The sequence below is a fragment of the Crotalus tigris genome, unplaced genomic scaffold (assembly GCF_016545835.1).
Source record: "Crotalus tigris isolate CLP2741 ecotype Arizona unplaced genomic scaffold, ASM1654583v1 scf7180000018239.1010054, whole genome shotgun sequence".
In the NCBI taxonomy this organism is placed as follows: Eukaryota; Metazoa; Chordata; class Lepidosauria; order Squamata; family Viperidae; genus Crotalus; species Crotalus tigris.
In genome coordinates, this window is record NW_024096901.1 from 724,542 (window position 1) to 746,824 (window position 22,283).

General features: G+C 37.8%; 1 protein-coding gene across 2 annotated transcripts; it reads right to left on the reverse strand.

Annotated features, from left to right (window-relative positions):
• Positions 1-3,572: 3,572 nt before the first annotated feature.
• LOC120310630 (neuropeptide Y receptor type 6-like) lies at positions 3,573-17,031 on the reverse strand. Of its 2 annotated transcripts, XM_039349265.1 has the most exons (3): positions 16,612-17,031; positions 15,774-15,862; positions 3,573-6,812 (listed from the first exon to the last, which is right to left on the reverse strand). In XM_039349265.1, exon 3 carries the CDS (start codon positions 6,800-6,802, stop codon positions 5,690-5,692), a length of 1,113 nt encoding a protein of 370 aa, XP_039205199.1. In that variant the 5' UTR covers positions 6,803-6,812; positions 15,774-15,862; positions 16,612-17,031; the 3' UTR covers positions 3,573-5,689. The 2 variants fall into 2 exon arrangements, with proteins under 2 accessions (XP_039205199.1, XP_039205200.1); XM_039349266.1 differs by lacking the exons at positions 15,774-15,862; positions 16,612-17,031 and adding an exon at positions 12,146-12,412.
• Between the last annotated feature and the right edge of the window lie 5,252 nt (positions 17,032-22,283).

The window sequence follows — 22,283 nt, forward strand, 5'->3', positions numbered from 1 at the left end:
TGCGCAGAATGACCAAGGTGGACACGGATCCAGAAGAGAAGTGGTGGAACATATGACTCCAAGCAGCCTGTCTACGTCGTTGAGTACTGGAATGGAAATGTATTCAGACTACTGTAATTATATAAGAAGCATCTGGCTTTGTGTCAAAAATGGCATCTAGACAATCTAAATCAGGGGTAGTCAACCTTGGCTCTTTTATGACTCGTGGAATTCTGGGAATTGAAGTCCACGAGTCATAAAAGAGCCAAGGTTGACTACCCCTGATCTAAATTGAAAGAGATTTTATCTATAAACTATTCAAAGTGTTTAAACAAACCTTTCAACGTCTTTGTAATAGGACTCAGGGAGAAGAAGATAGGAGGAACAGTAGGTCTCCTCACATCCTTGCAAAGCATGAGTTGAGAATCCATTGTGTGCAAGAAAATTAGCTACTTTACATCTCACTATACTACAATGTAAGCCTTCAAGTGGGCTTTAGTTGTTTACCTTGCTGCTTTATTTTTTATTTATTAAACTTCTATAGCTGCCCATCTCAATCAATGCCTTGGGGTGGCTTATAATTCAAAACCTATATAACAAAATAATAAAAAAAACATTTTAAAAACAATAAAAACATTCAAAATAAATATATACAGCAGAAGTCAACCCAACTGCTTCTAAGGGCCCTTTTCAGCATCAAAGGTGGCCCAACGCAGTGGTGGGATTCAGCCAGTTCACACCACTTCAGTAGAACCGGTAGCTAATTTTTTGTTGCCCAGGCCCAGAATGGACTTCTGGAAGCGGCATCCACACAGAGAACCGGTTGTTCACATATTTGAATCCCATCACTGACCTAACGCTGTGTGACTTGGCCAGCTGATAGTAAAGCCAGAAAACAAGGCCCTTAGCACATTTACCATGCCAGGTTCGGGAGCACAGACAGGTTTTTAAAGCCTTATGAAAAGCCAACAGGATTTGGGCCTTTCTAATCTCTGAGGGGAGTTCCTGTACTTCATCCATGTGCCATGGGACCACCTGGAAGAAATTGGGTTGATTTCTTGATTGCTGAATTTACCTGCAGAATCTGCCAACTCCTCTATATAGGGTCTCTGTTTTATTTGGAACAGGTTTGGCATAACAAAAGAGAAAATTAAGGATTTTGAAGGGTCTAGAATGACTTCAGATTTGACGTAGCCTGAGGAAAGGGAATAATCTTTAATTTTCTTGTAATGGCTTATTGACTTGTCAACACCAAATTGATGTATACTTCCATCCCCACATCTCAACAAGACAATTAAATGCTTTAAAATGATATCTCACAAGCATAGCAAATAAATCCCGCAGCCTGAAATCTGTCAAGAATCCTTCTTTTAGCATCCACCAGACAGATTGGGTATATCCTCTGAAAGGAAAATCACTTTGGGGTCATCACTGACCAGGTCAGCCAACTTTAAATGTATCTTTCCCCAATGTCTAGTTACCAATCATTCTCAAACAAAGGCCCTCAGCTATTTCTGAGCTGGCAAACAATGAAGCTTCCATTTCAAGGTTGAGTAGGCTTGATGTCAATTTCTCCTTTCTTGTGCACTTTTTTTTCCTACTTTCTTGAAACACGCAGATAAGTATTTCTGTAGAGACCAGGCTTCTAGCTCCCTGGACTGTTTTCTTTAATTTGCTCCCTCCCTCCCTTCCCCAGTTACTGCCATTCTATGTATCACAAGCTATTTTTGAAATAGCTCCACTAGCAGTCAGGCAGGAAATATAGGGGGGGGGAGAGCAAATCCCCATACAAAATCCCATGCAACTTTCTTGTTTAATTGGAATCAAATCCCACTATATGTTGGGGTGAGTTTCAAAGGACCACTTGTCTTAAATGTAGCATCAAGCACAAAGCACCCCTACTCCATTGTGCTGTTTTGTTCATATAAAGTGGCTTTTGTGCATGATTACCCACCATCTTGATTTCCAAATCTTGCTCTGTGTACCCCCCTGCTCCCCTCCAAGTGTCTTGAACTTGCATCTGGTGCTACCTGTGGGGGAGCATCCCCTTTAAAGATTCCCCTGTTCTCAAAGGGTTTGCATGGTGATATCACCTTATCCTATGTTCCTCCCAGGTGAAGGAAGCCATTCTTGGAAAAAAATCACATTGTAGTCTTTCTCTCGTTGTGGGGCAAAAGGTAACAGTGCTCAGTGGTGGGATTCAAATATGTGAACAACTGGTTCTCTGTGTAGATGCCGTTTCTGGAAGTCCCATTCTGGGTCTGAGCAACAAAAAATTAGCTACTGGTTCTGCCGAAGTGGTGGCTGAATCCTACCACTGATGGTGCTTCTCTTTCATTAGGCTGTCAATTTATTCTGTGCTAATTTTACTCAGCATTTTGAAGTTTTTAATACTGTTTGTATTTAAATTTTTTGTAGCCACTTTGAATGTTCACCAAAGCAGAAAGGCCGATATTACTGAAATACTATAAATGTACAGCAGCTGCTTCTTTGAGGCAAAGCTGCTGCTTCATCCAGAAAAGCACTGAGCACAGACTACTTGTCTGCATGCCATGTGGCTCATTCCCAGATCACTGAACACAGCAGTATTTACTTTTGCGTAAACATGCACAAGTTTGCACTGTAAAGAAAATATGTGCCTAGGAAACTAATTTCAGTTTTTTTTTTCCCTCTTGGCACCTTGGTTAGCTCCCTGTACAAATCAGACTAAGACATTTTTAGATTTTTTTTTAAAAAAATACACTGATTGAGAGAGACTTGGCCAGCTTCTCTATTGTTCACATAGTTCCCCAGATCAAATTTTGCAGGAACATCCAGAGATCCTAGATTATTCCACTACTATTTGGTAGCAAAATGATTATTTTTGATGCACGTCCTTTTCTTAAGGGCTAGTCGCTTAAGCAGCTACAGTATAGAATTAGCATCCACAAATTGAAAATAAATAAACCTAAGTCCTGCCACATCCTCAAAAGGGATAAAATGTTTGGCCTCTAACATTTCCAGGCTTCTACTGAAATGTTGGTTTAGGCTGTATTTCTAGGAAAAAAATTGTTTCTAGTGTTTCATATTTAATGAAAAGTTTGAGCTGCCTACATACTTGGCAATTCTTATGTGCTTTTACCTGAATGGCATTTCAAGGTATATATTTCCATGCATTATAACAGATTACACAATTTAATAAGCTATACAACCAGACTGATAAAAACTCCTGCAATGCTTTATAAATAAAACAGTCACTGTAAAGAGAAATATTTAGCCACAATTAGATATGGGTATTTCATGCTGTTGTATGACTATACATAAAAAGAATGGGAACTTTCCATGCTAATATTCATAGCCACAAAAATGGTTGTTGCATCATTATAGTGAAAGATGTCACATTTTCTTAATAAATATCATAAGATTGAATGAGACAGAGGGCTGATTTTCATATCAATATTGATTTCACTTGGATATCAAATGCGTATATTATTCGTTCTGCACTCCCCCCCCCCGGGTTCAAAATATAATGTTCTTATCATTCCTCATGAATTTTTCCCATTCCTAATTTCAAGTGGAAGAAGTAAAAATGTATGAAACTTTAGCAAAAGATATGTCATTTGAAGATAACATTATTTTAATGTACTGTAAATAACAAGCATTTGTGCAATGAACTCTGTAAAGTCTAAAACACATGAACAAACAAAACCTTGTTAATCATATTAGCAGATAAGTAACAGCACAGGTCAATGAATATATTGAAATATTGTCGAAAAATATTTTTAAGTTTATTGCAAAATAAAGCTCAGAATAACACTGAGGTTCCCAAACTTCAATCCTGAAGGATAATGTGCTCTAACATAGCTGAGTGTTTTTTTCATTAGCCAGTGTAAATCATCCCAGCCAGTTTGCACGTATGGAAAGGGAGAGTGTGGGTGGCCTTGGGATTATCCCCTACTACGAATCATCCCCTTTGCAGCTGCCAGTGGATCTTTTCCTACCATGAAGAGCTGCTACTCTGATCAAATTCTCTCCTCTACAATGTTTAACCTAAAAAGAAAAGAAAAGAAAAGAAAAGAAAAGAAAAGAAAAGAAAAGAAAAGAAAAGAAAAGAAAGGAAGGAAGGATGCACCTCTCTATGTAGTTTGGCATCGAACAGATGTATAATTCTAAAACAGACTATTCAATTCATGTGTGTGGGTTTGTGTGTATGTCTCTTCAAGTCAGCATTGACTCCTGCGGGTTACCTGGACAACTCCATGCAATTTTCTTGGCAAGATTTCAGATGTGGTTTGCCCTTGCTGGCTTCCTAGGGCTGAGAGATATTGACTGGTCCAATGTCACCCCTCTGGCTTTGAGCCTCAGGTGGGACTAGAAGTTGTGGTCTCCTAGTTTCCAACCTGGTGCCTTAATCACTAGACCAACTGGCTTTCACCTCAATCATATCCTCCAAATATCTTCCCAGAATTCTTAGTGGCCTTGAATTGTGCTGGCTATGAATTCTAATTCACACATTGAGACATCACCAGGTTGGAGGCAGCAGTTTTTAAAGCACGCTCCAGTATAAATGTTCGCAGTATGAATTTCTTACATTTCAAGTCATGTCAGAGCTATGAATATGTGCTGAAAAACATTTTCCCCTATGAGAATATTTTAACTGGCAAACTGCAGGGTGGAAACAGATTCACTCTTCTAGGTTAAAAATCAGTCTTTTATCAACAGCTAAATTAGCAAAGCTTTGGATTCATTGCAGGCAAAATTTCAGCATTGCAGTGCCAACTAACAAACTTGGAAGGTTCCGGAATTTGTTTTAACTGAAAGCCTCGCCAGACTAGGAGAAAGTTAGAAAATTAAAAGTAAATTTGCATCCATAAAGAAAAATGTCATAGCAGAAGTGAAGGTGAAAAGCATGCATAGTAAAAACCAGAATACTAGTTACAAAGATCCATCTCTATGTATAGATATAATGGTACATTTATCTTCAGCAGTTAACTCCAAGACAGCAGTGTGCAATTGTTAAACTAAGTTTCAAGTATGGGAACTGGCACAAACAATATACAGTATACCGGTGGTATTTATGGTGCCAGTATGTGCTGCTGCTTCCTCTTTCAGCACCTGCCATCCCAAGCCCATTGTTTTCTAAATCTTGTCATCTAAAATAAACACCAAAATTTGGAAACTAATATGACTGAAAACAAAAGACTGATCTCAGTCATAACCTAACAATGTCTAATAATGATGGTGAGCCTCTTCTTTATAATGACTGTATAGGCATTAAAGTGTTGGCACTGATGATGTTACATAGTCTGGGTAATGAAACATCTGCAAGAAAACAACGAAATTCAGAGAGCACCAAGGACTCTCAAACTATTAGTTCACTGGAAAAAATGTTTGAGGCTGTCCAAGAGGCTCATGGGAGGCATGGCATGGACCCCAAGGAATGCTGTATCATTTCCCAGCAACCTGGTGCATTTTTTCCTGAATACTAATTTTCGCACAGCAGTTTTTCAGCACTTGAACAACGGATACTCTTGCAATGGAGTTAAAACTGCTCTGCTTAATTTTTGCTTTATTTATTTGGAAGATCTGTTAGGATGTGTCTGCTTCTAGCACAACAATACTAGGCCTTTGATTTCATCACCCCAAAACCACACGTGCCCACAAGAGGAATTCAGCAACACGATACATAGATCAATGGAAAGTTATGGAAATGATTGGCAAGTTGTCTGCTTCAGATGTTTTCAGGCATGCTGCTGAGTTTCAGGGATCCCTTGGACATATCAGTGTTCAGAGTTGAAAGGGCAATGTTCTCATATAACTTTTGAGATTCAAAGCATCGAAGGTTGTGAAGCATAATAACCACATCTTTCTGAAAATTCTTGTTGAGAAATCCATAAAAGATGGGATTGACACATGTTGAGATCATGGCTATCAAGTGGCACAAGGTAAAGACCACGTTGTGGTGGCAATGCATCAAGGTTTCATAATTCCAGTCAAACACAATGTTAAATATGTGCAGAGGTAACCAGCAGGCGCCAAAGGTCACAACAATTGAAATTAAGATAACATTAATCCTTCTATTTTCATTTAGCCTGCTCCCATACTCCCTTACCTTATCCGCTTTACTATACCGCTTCTGCAGGCACACAAATATTTTTAGGTAACAAATGAAAATGAACCCTAGAGGAAGGAAGTACTGGAAAACTAACATGGTGGTGGTGAAGCCCAGCTGCCCTTCAATGGACGGCCACACCTCAATGCAGACCATTTTGCTGACATAGCTCTCACTGTGGGAAGAGAGATTTCTTAGGGGGTCATCAGAAACTTGATAGAATATCAGGAAAGGGGTGGATATTATTAGAGAAAATGCCCAAATGAAGACAATTCCCCAGAAGGCATGTGAAACATTGGGCTTCCAACCCCGGGGGTTCACTATTAACTGATGCCTCTCAATTGCAATTAACACAAGTGAAAATGTAGAAACGGAGACAGACATACTTTGCGCAAAAGCAGTTATTTTACACATAGCCTCACCAAAAACCCAGTAATCCATCCATGTATATGCCATAGTAAAAGGAATGCACATGACGCAGATGATAATGTCAGATGTGGAGAGGTTGGCAATCAAGACGTTAGTCACATTTTGACCTTGTTTTTGTTTCTTGATGATGACAATTAGGCAAAGGTTGCCCAGGAGTCCGACCAGCATGACCACAGCATAGGCGATGATGAGCAAGAAGAACGCAAGGAGAGATGGCTGGCACGATTCAAACTGCACCAACTGTGACTTACTGCTGTTTGCCACAGACGGATACACGTTGGGTACTGGAGTGGTTTTATCCATCCTGAAGTACCTATGAAATCACAACATAATTAAGAGCGAATCCATCCTTATTTTATCTTTATAGTTTTAGGAGCCCTCCCCTCTTCAGTATAAATGACTAAGAGATTTTAAATTCAGATGTTTAATATTTTTTAAACGGCCTGAACCCAATTCGGCTTAAAACAAGGAAACAAAAAGCACCTACTGAGACAGAAATGTGATGCAACTAATCAGTCGTCCAATATAAGATCTATATGTTGGCCTACCAGACTCTTAGGAGATGGGAAAAACACCATCACGGCCTGCTGAGAAGCCTTGCTATTTTTTGGCTTCGCGTTCGTGGTCGTGCAAGGCAGCCCAAAATCTTAAACCCCTCTGCAACTCAGACTAACCTGAGCACAACCAAACAGAACACTTCCCCAGCCAATCAGAGCATAGCCAGCCCCCCAGCCAATCAGAGCACAGCCAACCCCCCAGCCAATCAGAGCACAGCCAAGCCCCTAACCAATCAGAACACACCTCCACCCAATCAGAACACAGCCAAGCTCCCACCCAATCAGTTCATACCCCCACTGGCAGTTAAAAGGAAGAAACAGCTAAGATCACACATTGCTGCTCGAAGCACGAAGCTGAAAACACCAGCCTGAAGATGACGAATGGGACTTCGTCGAAACGTCGCCAAGACACTTCCAATTTTACGCAGGAGAAAACCCGAACAACCAAAGACCTACATACAAACACCCGCGAAAACCTCAGAAAACACACACACACACACACACACACACACACACACACACACATACATATATATTGTCCAAATAATAATGATCACCAAGAGAATATCTATCAAAAATAGAATTTAATCCACCGAGCTTTCGTCAAATACACTTGACATCGTCAGGGTTAAAAGGCAAGCGCCGGGGGGGGGGGGGAGTCTTATATATATATATTCAATGATGCAATCTTCAATCTCCGGGAAGAGTATACTCCAGTTATTTATTGTTAAAACAACATTTAAAACAATAAAAACAGTTATATACAAGAATTAAAACAACTTAGCTTTCACTGGTCCTCTGCCAGCGTCCTCAGAGTGGGGCTTAGGAGGTGGGAAGTACTTTTTATCCCCTTGCTGATCCAATTGCCTACTCATTGCCCTCGTGACAGGGCCACTCTTCCTGATTGCCTGTGACTGCCTTGCCTGTTCCGCCCTCTCTTTTTTGCACTCTAACATTGTATTTTCCTGCTTTGTCATCCTTGTGCTGTCTCCCCCTCCCTGCACTGTTATCATTAACACACTCCCCAATCCCTCCTCCTTATCCAATGCAAGGTGCCTCCTCCAGTTCGGCACTACACGAATCCTGTTGGGCTCTGCCTGCTATTTTTGCATAGCAAAAGGAACCATATGTGTAAAGTCCAATACTGTACCAAAAATTGGCTCTGTGTTTCTAGTTACCGTTGGGCAGATCCTATAGTTATTATCTTATTTATATATTTTGTTTTGTTTAAAATCATGGCTCATGTTAATATCTATGTATTTAGGAAAGTATAAGCCATTGTTTAAGATACGCTTTCTATCCTCTCTTTTCCTCATCTTGTAAAATTATTTGATTCTAGATTCTTTTTTCAAAACAAAGTGTAAAATTATACTTTCTCACTTTCTGCATTGGAAGAAAACATTGATACAGACAAGCGTTAAGAAACTGTAATATAGAATGGAAATAACCAGTGGGATATAGTAATCTCTAGATATAACATCTAGAAAAGGTAGTGGAATGATGAGCAGAAAATAAAATGTAATGGCTGAAGTGCTCTGGAAGCAGAGTTTTGGATAAGGAGCTACACTTGAGAATTCAAGCATCTAACAGAAGGAACTGAGAGATTTTACAACCAGTTTGCACTTCTCTAAGGGAGACAACTTTACATATCTCACCTAACTGTCCATGTATTCCCATGTGTATTCTTTAACTAGTTGCTAGAGATACCTTCTTCTCCTAAGAGCTGGTCATTAAAAGGCTATTAGAAAGCTGAAAAAAAATGCAATGCAATGCAAACCAAGGGCAAACAATATGATTAGAAAGATAGCGTATCTCCCTTAAGATGAAATAGTTCAGCAACTAGCGCTGAACATGTGGATCAAAGACATCTAAGGGGAGAGATGATAGAGGTATATCATGACAGAGATATCTGGACAGAAAAATTTTCTCCCACTCCCACAACATTGGAACTCAGAATCATCTCTTGAAATTAAATGCAAGGAAATTGGAGGCTAATAGAACTATTATTCAAACACAGAATATTTGTTAAACATTTCTATTATGGAAATTTCATAATGCATGCTGACTCCACTGTTGGCTTCTCCAGCAGACAGACTGCTTGGGAATTTGAACAAGCTTAGATTTGATGCTTGTATCACTGTGAGTGCGCAGCTGAAACTATTTCAAAACCTTCCCTACAAGTAAGTTGTCTCCAAGGTTAAAAATAGGCATTATGCTAAACTTTTGATTGCATTTGGGCATTTTTTTTTTTTTTTAAATCTGGCTGCATTCTAGAATAAAACTATGACACAGGAGAAGAAGGGTTGATCTTTCCTTTATGCCAGTCTGACAAGTCACTTCACCAAAGCTGCTATTTTTTTTAAAAGATAAACATTTGGTCCCCTAGTTGTAATTTAACCAGAAGCCTTCAGGTGAGTAGTTGTCTAAGTTTTGGTCACCACGATGTAAAAAAGATATTGAGACTCTAGAAAGAATACAAAGAAGAGCAACAAAGATGATTAGGGGATTGGAGGCTAAAGCATATAAGGAACGGCTGCTGGAATTGGGTATGTCTAGTTTAATGAAGAGAAGGACCAGGAGGGACATGATAGCAGTGTTCCAATATCTCAGGGGCTGCCACAAAGAAGAGGGAGTCAAGCTATTTTCCAAGGCGCCTGAAGGCAGGACAAGAAGCAACGGGTAGAAACTAATCAAGGAGAGAAGCAACCTAGAACTAAGGAGAAACTTCCTGACAGTTAGAACAATTAACCAGTGGAACAACCTGCCTCCAGAAGCGGTGAATGCTCCAACACTGGAAGTTTTTAAGAAGAAACTGGACAGCCATTTGTCTGAAATGGTATAGGGTTTCCTGCCTGAGCAGGGGATGGACTAGATGACCTCCAAGATCCCTTCCAACTTTATTATTATTATTAGAGTGGGGATTCTCTTCTTCTTGAGGATAGAAAAATGGCAGGATAGAAATATGACAAATAATTGTAGTAAAACATTTTGAAGTGCTGGCTCTAGAAAGGAACCAAGGGAAGAACATGAGATCTCTCCTTCAAGTAGCCAAATGTCTTAGACTACCATAATATTTCTCAACCTTGGCAACTAGTGTGGATTTCAACTCCCAGCAGTTGCTGGCTGGGGAATTCTGGGAATTGAAGTCCACACATCTTCAAGTTACCAAGGTTGAGAAACACTGTCTTAGATTGTTCATGATTCACATCTGACCTTTGTTTGAAAGTTCACATATATCAGTTGCTTTATGATGCCGTCTTACAAAGGGTGTCGTAATTAGGAGAATGAATCAAATTCTAGATTAGAAAACATTTGTTCTGAATGTGTAGTCTAACTTTAACAAATTTTTTACACTGTCAGTTTGTATGATTAGAATGCCATTACTCTTCGCTTAAAAAAAGTGGTTGGTTTTTAAAATGCATCTAGGAAAGAAGTACAAGAGAGCAAAATTTGGGAAGTGTAATGTGGTTTTATTCTGGATTGTACAATTTAGATTTTTACCCTTCAGCAAGTTACTGAAAATGTATGGATATAAAAAAGAACATTTAATGAAAGTTAATTGATCTAGAGAATTGTATGATAAAGTGAATGGGTCTGAACTATGGAATGGGTTGCATGATATGTAGTTAAAAGTTGTTTGTTAACTGTGATAACAGCAGTGTATGAAGGAGGTAAACCTTACATGACAATAAATGGAATGCTTAGTGAATAATTCAACACTGAATAGGAAGTAAGACAAGGATGTATAGATATCATCTTGGTTGAGTAATGTATTATGGACAAATGTACAAGGATTGTTTGTAACAATATTAGAATCTGAATGGTTTCCAGTGAATGTTAGGCAGATTGTATGATGGAAAGAGGAGAATGGATTAAAGAAATGATATATTACAAGACCACAGTAGTTGTGTTTGATAAGAAAATTATAGAAGAAAGATGGAGATCAAAGATCAAATACATGAATTTGTGAATCTTGGTAGAATGTTTAATAAAGTTGCAAAATTTGTGAAATGTTAAGGAATGCAAATACCTTAAAGGGTGGTGAGGAATATGTGGTCTGCTGCAATGAATGAATCTTAGTTGAAAGACACGAAAATGTTATGTATAAGAGCATGCTTCTGCCCATTTTTTATATGGAAGTGGGAATGCAGTGTAAATGGATTATTTAAGAAGTTTGTATGATAAAAAAAGAAAAAAATTCAAGAGTGAAAGGCTGGTGAATGAAAATGGGTTGAATACAAAAGTAACCATATTAATTTCTTTGGTTTATGAATTCACACTTATGCTTTGTATAACACTTCTTACTTGAAAAATGTATGATTGGCGTCTCTCTGTGTGTGTGTGTGTGTGTGTGTGTATGTGTGGTCCCCAACCTTTGTGGTTTGGTGGCCCAGCTGGGGGGAAAGGAACTGGGTCTTATGAGGGGCGGCTATGGGCGTGCAGCTCTACTTGTGCGAGTGGTAGGCTGGTGCACACGTGCATGCAGCTTGACTTGCACAAAATACAGGCTAGTATGTGTGCATACACACACAGCTCGACTCCTGTGAGTTGAACTGTGCAGTAGTGGGCCTCAGCCTGGGGATTGGGGACCCTTGCTGTAAGACACATCGATGGAAAACAGACTTCATAAATTTACATGAGTCAGAATTAGTCTTGCCACTTTCAGTAAGTATCGTATTATTAAAAATTAAAGCTTGGCTGAAGGAACAAACAAACTAAAAATTAAAAGGAAATACAAATTAAAATGACCATTCTCTTCTTTGTTGGATAATTATTCATGGACTGCATTTCGCATTATCAGTATTAACTTAAGTGTCACAAAATGTTTTTCTTAGGGAGAATTGAAAACATAAAGTTGACACTACAGTATAATTTATGACATTTCAACATACATAGATAGAAAAAGGTGAAGGGGAAATCCTATAATACAAAACATTGCAGGCTCATAGCCCTATGCTTTCAGCAACCCTATAATTCCTCTCCCTGTCCCCCACTATAACAAAGCTATAACCAAATAGAGTTTGCTTTTTCACTCATTTGTTTTTTAAATATTATTTCCAATTCCCAGATGTACCCAGAAGCTTCTTACCTGCAAACCTGGTACTTGGGGTGACCTAACAGTTCATCAGCTGCCCTCCAGATGGATGAATCAACTCATCAGATACTCCAGGAGAGAATTCAGTCTCTTGATATTATTCTCTGTCTTGCTTTCTCTCTTCCTCTCCAATGAACTATAAATCTTCTACCTAAACCTTCACTCTGAGTCTCTTTTTATTTTTGCTTCCTTTTTATTTTATTTTATTGTGCATATATTTGCATAGCCTGAGGTAGGCATATTAACTTCTCTACAGAACATGTTTTCAGTGAAATAACCCAGCTCCTTTATTGCGATAATTGATTTTTATTGAGATACTTTTAAATGGTATTTCTGTACTTTTCTTTGGCAATAAAATTGCCAGACTGGTTTAAATTCAATAGAAATCAAAATTCATTAAAGAAACAATTCAATTCAATGAAAAGGCCAAACATTTTAATCCTATTCATGTTACTAATGTTTCTCTATTTATGCCACTACTGTTTGGAACCAGAAGGCCCCAAAACCCCAGATATAATCAGTCGGGCCAGGGTTCACCTGAAGCCTGTGTTCCCTCTCTAAACCCTTATAGTCTCTAGTCTAGGACAAGATGTCAATCACATCTTACTTTGCCAGAGACAGAATCCCATCTGAAAGAAATCAGATAATCTGCTTCATACAAGGCCCACTGAAGCTGCCTTGAAATGAAAATTGTCCATATGGTGAGATCTAGTGAGGGCTTGAGGAGCAGGTGAATCAATACCTCCTTAAGTGGGTGGGGAACACCTCCTCCCCCCAAAAAAAGAATTAACTATTTCTTGAATCCAACCAAATACAGACGCACTACTCCCTGGATAGCTTTACCTAGCCAGGAGATGCATGTTTCTAAGCAGCAGGTAGATCTCACAGTCATAAGGAGCCTGTCTACTTCCTCAGGTGCAAAGATCAAAACTGGTCACAGATAACTGGACAAGACTATGCTGGTAGATCATCTACCCCGGATCAGTATCAAAGTTGGTATCTAACTTGGAATGAATGCAAGTAATTTCATCTGATAGATTTTCTGCAAATTCCACTGCACAGTTTTGCACATAGGCCTCCATGTACCCATTCCATAGATGGAGTAAGGTCACCTTAAACAAGGCCAATGGTTGGCTATCTGTGGATGTTGTAAGGGCAGAGAACTGCTTCTATCCTTACTGCCATAATAGTCTTAATAGTGGCTCTTATCCATGTTTGGCCAAGTTCATTCCTTGTTTTCCTCCAGCAGTGGTCTAGACATCTATTTTCTCATTTAATCTCTTTCAGTTTCTCTGTCAGCTACAGGGAGTGGTGGGATCCATGAGAGGAGAGAGGTCCCATGGGTGCAATTTGAACTAAGACCTCACTCGCTCTCTTATTCCAAATAGCAGATGAGACTTTGGTCAGATCATGCAGAGAGACCATCAGGAATAACCTGCAGCTTCCTCTTGAACAGGGGTGTCAAAGTTGCAATGTCACATGATGTGTTGCGATGTATCACGATTTTTTTGCCATTGCTGGCAATGGGGTGGGCGCGGTTTCGCTATGATGCATCCAGCCCGCAGGCTGGCAGTTTGACACCCCTGCTCTAGAAGCCATCAGGGTCCACCAGTCAATGGGGCAGGCCAATCTAATAGGCTTTGCCTCCCTTTGCAAGAGGCCAGCACCAGAGAACCTTATAGTCAGATGGTGTTGCCATTGCTCCAACAAGAAAATCAAATCAAGGTATGACCACTGCCCCATGTCGAATCCTGAATGATGGCTATGAACTTCTCAACTACCTCAAACCACTCCCAGGGAAGGCAGATTGAAGAACCCCAGGATCAAAAGCTTGGGGAGCTCCTCTGCCAATCTCACAATGAATCGAGGAACTTAGGCAGGGAGGTTGCTAATTGAGCAGGGAAGCTGGTACAGAGGCAATATACCAACTGATCCCAAATAATATGAAGATGCAGCTTGAAGTGATTCATTTTTGATGGCTCAGCATGCAGGTGATTAGTACAAATAATCAGCACAGCCAATGAATGCTGAACATGCATGTATTGGTACAGGGTTTCCTGCCTGATCAAGGGATTGAATTAGATGACCTCCAAGGTCCCTTCCAATTTCTATTACTATTACTATTACTATTACTATTATCATCATCATCATCATCATCATCATCATCATCATCATCATCATCATCTAGCCTTATGAATCAAGCACATTTATTTTATTTATAGAATCTAGAGGCTGTCCACCTGCAAATGGTTCTGGAGACATGTCTCCATAGTATAGTAAAACTGCACTACTTTTTAGATCGTATGATTACCATGTCAAAGCTTACCTATTCAAGGCTAAATGGAAGGGAAAAATATGTTGGGTACTGCTCAATTCTCCTTTTATTTCCAAAGAACCAGAAATTACACATGTAAGCTTGTAATAGAAGTCCAGTTTTTTTCCTTAAGATAATTTTTTTTTGAGGAAGAATTAATATAGAATGGGGTGCATAAGCCTTTCTCCAACTTCTCCAATATGGATGGCAATACAGGAGAGAAACCGCAGGCAAGGAAGAAGTTAGCCCTTTGGCATCTGGCTTCATCAGTCTACATCTCTGCATGTTCGTTTGTGACTGATGCTGCAGAAACTATTGTATTTTTGTCTTTCTTAATGTCATATTAAAAATATTTCCCACAGTTTATATCAATCTCTTACTTGGGCTGTAAATATCCAGATACTACCGGATGCAAGAAGTTAGAGTTTTCAGTTTATGTAATGATCATCCAGGTTTTTGCAAACCAGATATAATAGCTCTATCCTTTTCTATCTGAGAAAGGACTTTCTGTGTATGTACAATACAAAGGAGCATAATAATTTAATTCTTGGACAACAGTCCTTTCTAGTAGAATAAAAGCTATTCCATAATCTTCAAGATAAGCATTGGATGGAATCAGGACAGGTCAAAGGGCAGAGTAGAGTTGATATCACCAATCTTATGCCCTTCATATATACATAGAGGTGTAGCTATTGTATTTGCAAACTAAATATTAAACCTCAGGCTTTCTTCTGCTTTGTGCATACTGTTTTTTGCTAGCCTGAATGCCAGCAAACACATTCAAATTTATGGCATATAAATTAATTCATAACAGTGATTAAATAATGACTTTGGGGGAAGGAAGGCTGCCGTACGATCAGCAGATAAAACAGAATGAAAATGAGAGCATTGGTTCAATTATAAATTAGTTTCAATTTGTTATTTTATTAGTATTAGAATTCATGTAGTCAAAAGTTTTGCACGTTGCTTGCATTAATTTATAGCAAATGCTTTGCTCTATTTTCTTGTTTATTTTTTATCATTATTCCATTCGAGCACTGTCTTTTTATTCCATTTTCTTATTATACGCGCACACACACACACACACACACACACACAGAGTCTATCTATCTATCTATCTATCTATCTATCTATCTATCTATCTATCTATCTATCTATCTATCTATCTATCTATCTATCTATCTATCTATCTCCATGTGGGTCTGTGTATATGTATATGTTCCTAACTTATTATTTATAATAAACTTTGAAAAAGAAAATGATTGCCTAGGAGTTGTCATCATCAATTACAGTCTTGAAATTACTTACTTTAGAAGTAATGCTGAGGATCTGAGATTCCACTATAAATTAGCGATCGGTTATGTGTGACATCTTAGAGCCATCTTATTCAGTAGCAGCTTGAGGTAAAAAAAAAAAAAAGAAAAGTTAAGCCATTGAAGAACATGAGAAAGAGAGAAGCTTTTCTATAACTTCTTACATCAAATGCGAGGGGCACCAACTCCTTCCTCATTCCTCTGAACCATGTTTTTCTAATACTTATGAATTCTAATATGCAACAAACACTACCATACTTTTGAAATATGTTCCCCAAAATTAATTAGAAGAATCAATTTCTTTATTTCTTTTTTAGAATAAGGATGATGGCATAAATTATAGATTTTTTTGCTCAATGTTAAACTGATTAAGAATATAGAACAAGTTGCTGGTAAGTTAGATATTAATAAAATTCCTATTTGCATATAGAACAATACTGACTACATCTCAACCCAGATAATATATTATCCTGTACTGTTATGCAGGTATTAATATACCATATGACTTTCATTCAAACAGCTAAAAATTAATAATACCATCCTCCCAAAGAATCAATAATTTTCAAATGAAGCAATGAGAAGTTGTTAAATTTTAATCATTTCAGAATATGTAATGCTTTTCAATGCATGTCTAACAAACTAGAAACAATAATTAACATTTCTGTCATTAAAAAAATTTCCATCTCCTTCTTTCACCTGTAATCTTCGGCAAGAACAATTCCATAAGGATTTCCGGGCAAAGGAAAGACCACAGCAAGATTGAATTTCGATCATTGCCCAGAAAATAAGATACAGAGAAAAGCAAAAAAAAACAAACCCTCCTCATATCTTACCTCCGAGGAAGTTCAAACAGAATGTCTCTGCTGCTTTGCCTGGTTTTTTCTTTTTTTCTTTCTTTTCATACTAAATGCCAACAATAATATAGCGGGGGCTAAAAGAGATCAGTGGTAATAAATACCTCACAAGATGCCAGAGGTGAGGTTTTCTCAGTTCTCCACAAATTGAATCGATTGAGACTTTCTAGTGAAAATTGAAATGCCCCACTGAGGAGAAACTGAGCACTGAAGCAAGCTCTGGAGTCTAAGAGGAGGGGAAAGTCAAGGAGGAGGGCAGCTGACAGAAGAGACCAGTAGTCATGGGGACCACATTTGTTATTAATGTTTTTCCAAACATCATCTTGCAACCTGATTTGGAGTTATCTATTTCGCGGCACATTTGTTTACTTAAAAAAACCCAAATTATGCTGGATTGAGATGTGTAAATATTTACAAATGGCTCACCGTTCATTATAAAATGTGACAATGTTAAAATAAGAAACCTATACAGTATAGTAGACTGCTTATTTCAGTTCCTTTCCGAGGCACTTTTGGAGACATAATTGAAACTATAATATTCCTGTGGCCTGCCCCTCCACCCTCTTTATAGACTTATATATAAAGTGTTGACATATACTGGGTTTTAATCAGACTGACTTCTGAGTCATGTAATATATTTCTACCATTTGTAGCTTACAAACACTCATTCATTCTTCAGCTATACAGTCCTTTGAATATCCATATCTGCTTTATCCATTATCTTAGCAAACTTTGTATTGGTGCTTTAATGGAAGTGAGTTATTATCTCTGTACTAAAAGAAAGTTGGAGATCATTTTTGTGGTAAATTTGTTTGATGTATTTTTTTGTCACTATTCCCTTTCCCGTTTCCTTATTTGTTGGTTTTTATTTTAATGTTTGATGTTGAAATTTAATAAAAATATTATTTATAAAAAAAGAAAGTGAGCAAGAGCTATTTAATTATTCTGTCAATGTACCAAAAATCTGTGTACATATACAACATGGCTAAGCAATCCATAACTTGCAAGCTACATATACTTTGCCCCGTGCTATCAGCTAAGGTGTGGCCTCCTGGAGCTCCTTTTACATTTGCCACCCAAAAACTTTGAAGGATCCAGGCTGCTCCATTTCCAAGCTGTTTGATAACAGATGCTCTATAATAGGTTTAAAAAACCCTGCAGGAATTAATATATGAAACTTGTCCTAGATATGAACTCAAGACTCAGGATTGACATTTATATTAAGTTAAACTCAGAAGTAGCTTAAGTTGTTTGCTTGTGTTGCTTCTTTTCAAATATTTCATTTAATGACAAAATAGACTGAATTTTAATTCTGAACAGTTAATCTTTCTATTTTAAAGGAAAAAAATAATAGCAAAGATAAATATTCTTTTGCTTGCTTTGGCGGTTTTCTTTTGGATTTTTAAAAGAATTGTAATTTGCCAAGGGAACATTTATGCACACTAGTTATTTGTGCATATATGTATGTTTGTGTGTGAGAAAATGTGCATGCATGTGAGACAGATAAAACTCTATTTACGTGTGTGAGACAAACATTGGATTGAAAAAAAAACTATCCCTGTTGTTTTGAAAATGCTATGAGTTGTATTATTTGCCAAAACAGCACATAAAACAATGTATAAATGCTACTAACATCTCTGGAAAAATCAGTAACAGTTAACTCAATAAGTCCTATGTTCATCACATTCCTGGGCCAACAGCCACTTAAAAATACAGCCTATAAAAAGATACACTTGCAATATTTAGTATCACCGTCTTACTTATTTTCTATTGAAAACTGCCTCCACAGGTAGATTCTTTCTCAGGGCTGTATTAGTGTGATTCTTCCAGGTCTTGAGACAAGAAGAAAAGTATGCTGGAATATTCTGCACTACTCTTACTTTGCTAAGCCTTATCCTCCCTCAGGTACAAGGTCATAACATGGTGTTGTCCATATACTTTTAATGTGGAAGAACTTAAGGGAAGCAATTGATAGATTTCCCCGACTTTGTTTGCTCTCCCACTAAATGTCATCAACTGGCAGAAAAATCATCCACCAGTCACTCAACTTACAGTAAAGTAGGTTGGGAAGTAGATAAGTTGACAGATGGCTCGACCAATAGGTTTGGCCCCCTGTTAAACTATGCTCTGGTTGTAAGCAGATCTTACAAATTCATTTGAGTTGTCTCATTGATTTTAATGAACCAGACTCTCTGCAGAAAAGAGAAACAGTTTGCAAATTGCTCTCTCCAAATAGCCATTTTTGTAACATTGGAAAAAACAACAAAAGCATGACTGCTGATTGAAGCCAACCTACTTGTTGGCGCTTCAGAGCATTTATCTTTTAAAGCTACCATCCAAGCATTTGGGAGTAAATCTCTTTTAGGGCCTTGGAGGATGGGCATCAGAAGTAAAAATATGACCTACATTTCAATACAAGTAGACAAATATTCCTTCCCATGGAATATTCCTTCCTTCCCATCCTGTGCATGCCTATTCAGAAGTAAACTGAGAATAATGGAGGTTTCTCATTACTTTTAAGAGGAATCTTTTAAGACTGCTTCTCTCCTTTCATCTGGAAGCAAAGTGTCTTTTTTTTGGTAAAAGATTTATTAATTTTAATAATTACAAAATTTAGTGCTTAGTAAACAACATGTTGTCTGGCTACAAATATTTAACATTAACTTCTTCAATATAAATCTGTTCACAATCCAATATTTTTTCTCTGATCCTCCTTTCTTCTCCCTATTTTTTCCATTTTCCCCTCATTACTCCATTACAATTTTTGGTACTGTTACTGTATTCAGAGTTAGATATAAGCATCTTCATCATATTTTACTAATATCATACAAATAACAATAATATCAATTCATAAATCAATAATATTAATTCATTAATTAATATCCTGCTTTTTGTGTTCTTGTTAATTTAATTTCCCATCAGTATTTGAAATATCTTTATCAGTTATGATTTTCTCAATATTAATTACAATTGTACAGCTGAAAGTTTTATTCAAATCAGTCCTCCTCGTATCTTCATATTTTCCATCTCAAAAAAGAGAAAAAATGCTATCTTAATTCTAAATCACATCTTTCACTATAACAGTATAATTATATCTAGAAGTCTTCCGTTCCTTTAATCTTATTCAAAGTATTTAAACATATAATGTCCTCTCTAAAAGGTCAAATCTTCTGTTTTTTAAATCTAACTCTCACTTTCTTTCTTTGCCAAGTTGCTTTCCAAGCCAGGCCGATCGTCCAGGAATTTTCTTTCTATTTTTGTAAAAATTGCTTGGCATGAGGAAGACAATTTAGGTAGGGTATTTGGGGAGGGGGAATTCCACCCATTTATATTTCTTCAACAACTCCCCGTTCCTTTCTCCCTCCATTTCTCTTTTCGTTTCCTGTCTCCCAAGTTGTGACATTTCCCTTAACAACTCAACATTCCCTTTTTAAAAATCTTTTTCCTTGCCATCAGATATATTTTGCAGAGATAAGGGGTAAAAGGTCTTTTGCATTTTTTTTGTTATAGTTAAGTCTTGCAGTATTTTGTTTGTATATGGTTGTTTATATTTCCCTTCTTTTATCTCTTCCATCTCTAAATCTGTTTCGTCTTCTGATTTCTGGATTTTTTGTTCATATTTTGTAGTTGTTATCTGGGAACTTTCTAGCTGTAGGTTTAATTTGGAGATTTGCTCGTTTATATTATCTAAATTGTTTTTAGCCTCATTATGATTTATTTTTATGTCCTCTTTGCATTCAACAATTGTTTGGTGAATTTGTTGTAGCATAGAATATATTTCTTTCTGAAAGGTGTTTGTTTTTTCTTGAGGCATCTTTCCTGGAGATTAGTTTTCTGGTCTTTATATGTATCTTTTATAATCCAATAGATTCCAAAGTGTAGGTTTAGTTCTGAAAACAATATTTTATAGTAATCCCTTGTCTCAAGTATCCAAAAATTGTCAATCACGCAAGGTTGTAATCCACAGTATTTGAAGTGTTCAAAATGTTCAACCTCTCTGAAAATAGCTCAAAAGTCTCTCTCAGCCAGACATAGTCCAAGGTCAAATTTTTCTTTCTCTCCCACTAGCTCTTGAAGTTAACAGTTCAAACTCAGTCGATATTTATAATCCAAGAAGAAGGATGATATGTATGGCAAAATATTTTCCTTTATTACCAGCTGTTCTCCCAAGGTAGGAATCACCAGCAAAGCAAAATATAGTGCTATACACAAATCCATCACTAGATGTCGTTCAAAGTCCATTTTCCACTTTTAAAACAAAGGATTGATTTCTTATATTTCACCTCAATATTTTTTTTTAAAGAGAACATTTTAACAGTTATCTCAGTTCTCAAATTTGTCGAAACTGTACCTGTATGTTACTTCCACTTCAATATTGTATGTTTCTGTCCCCCATAAAATTGAAACACCACTTCCATTTACATTCAGAGGTTTTTAGCTTCTTGGGAGCTTTTCCCAGGAAATTCAGTTGTAAAATAGTAAAGAAAGGATCAATATTCTCTCCCAATTCCAAACATGCTGTTTATGATGTATTAAGTAGTGCTTTTTTCTTTGTCGGTTGTCAGCAGCTAATGACTGGCCACAGGAATGTAGCCAGTCTTTGCCCTGTTGGTTTGAAGGGCTTTCCTTGGATCGAACAGAAAGACCGCTGTCTCTCCGTGATCAACAAGGCACCCCTCCTCTTCATCGCCTCTTCGGGGCAACTTTAGGCCCTTTTTAGGGCCCCCAGCAGGGCAAAATTGGGCGCGGAAGGCAGAGCGCTGCCTTCCTGCATCCTGTTCCACCGTGACGCAAACCAGAAATCTGGAAGCAAAGTGTCTGCTCTGTTCTGCAACCCAAGTCACAGTGGCCATGGAAAACAGTGCCAAGTAGTTTGAAGGGGGCTGTCAACGCTGTGACAATGGATGTCGTTGCTCTGAGAACTGAGAATCAGCAGCCATTTTACTTTTGCTTCTAATGTGCCTTTTCTATTCTTTTAGAATTCAGATGTAGAAGGAGGGATGGGGTAAATGCTTGAGGGTTTAGCTAGCCATAAAAATGTAGAAGTGTGGGAACTCAAGAACGTGGTCTGATAAGGTTTTGGCGAGCTGAGGAGCCAGCGAGCAAAGCTCATGTCTTGCGTTAATTGGGGGATGTGATTTATGACAGCGTTTGTGGAGTGGGAATTGCAACTTGTTACTTTGTATCTGGGGGGGGGGAGGGAATCTCAGTTTTGGGTTCAACTATGTAAGTGCTGATACTTTGTTTCCTAATAAAATGTTCTTTAAGGAAGAATTCTTGCCTTGAAGTTCTTTTACCAGTTTCATCTATTGGAAACATGACATACCCAGTTCAGACTAAAGAGACCAATAGGAATTGGGAAAATCCCAGCCCGGGTTGAATCAGTAGCATTAGGAGGAGATTTTGTATGACAAGACTTGTTTCTTGAGAAGACATAAAATTTGCTTCTAAACTGCATCTGCCAAATTCAAAGTAGGCTGCTTTCACAGTGGAATAGAAATGTCATGATGTTATAAACTTCACAGCAGATAGTGAGGGATCTTCAAGATATAGTTAGCAGGATAGGAGGATTATCCTTTACCTGTTTCTTCTATTGAGTGGACTTACTTCCGAGGGGTATATAATATGCTTATGTTTTATTAATTAGATTG

Bases quoted from the DNA above. Each gene is read 5' to 3' on its own strand.
- LOC120310630 (XM_039349265.1), bottom strand. From the start codon at position 6,802: ATGGATAAAACCACTCCAGTACCCAACGTGTATCCGTCTGTGGCAAAC.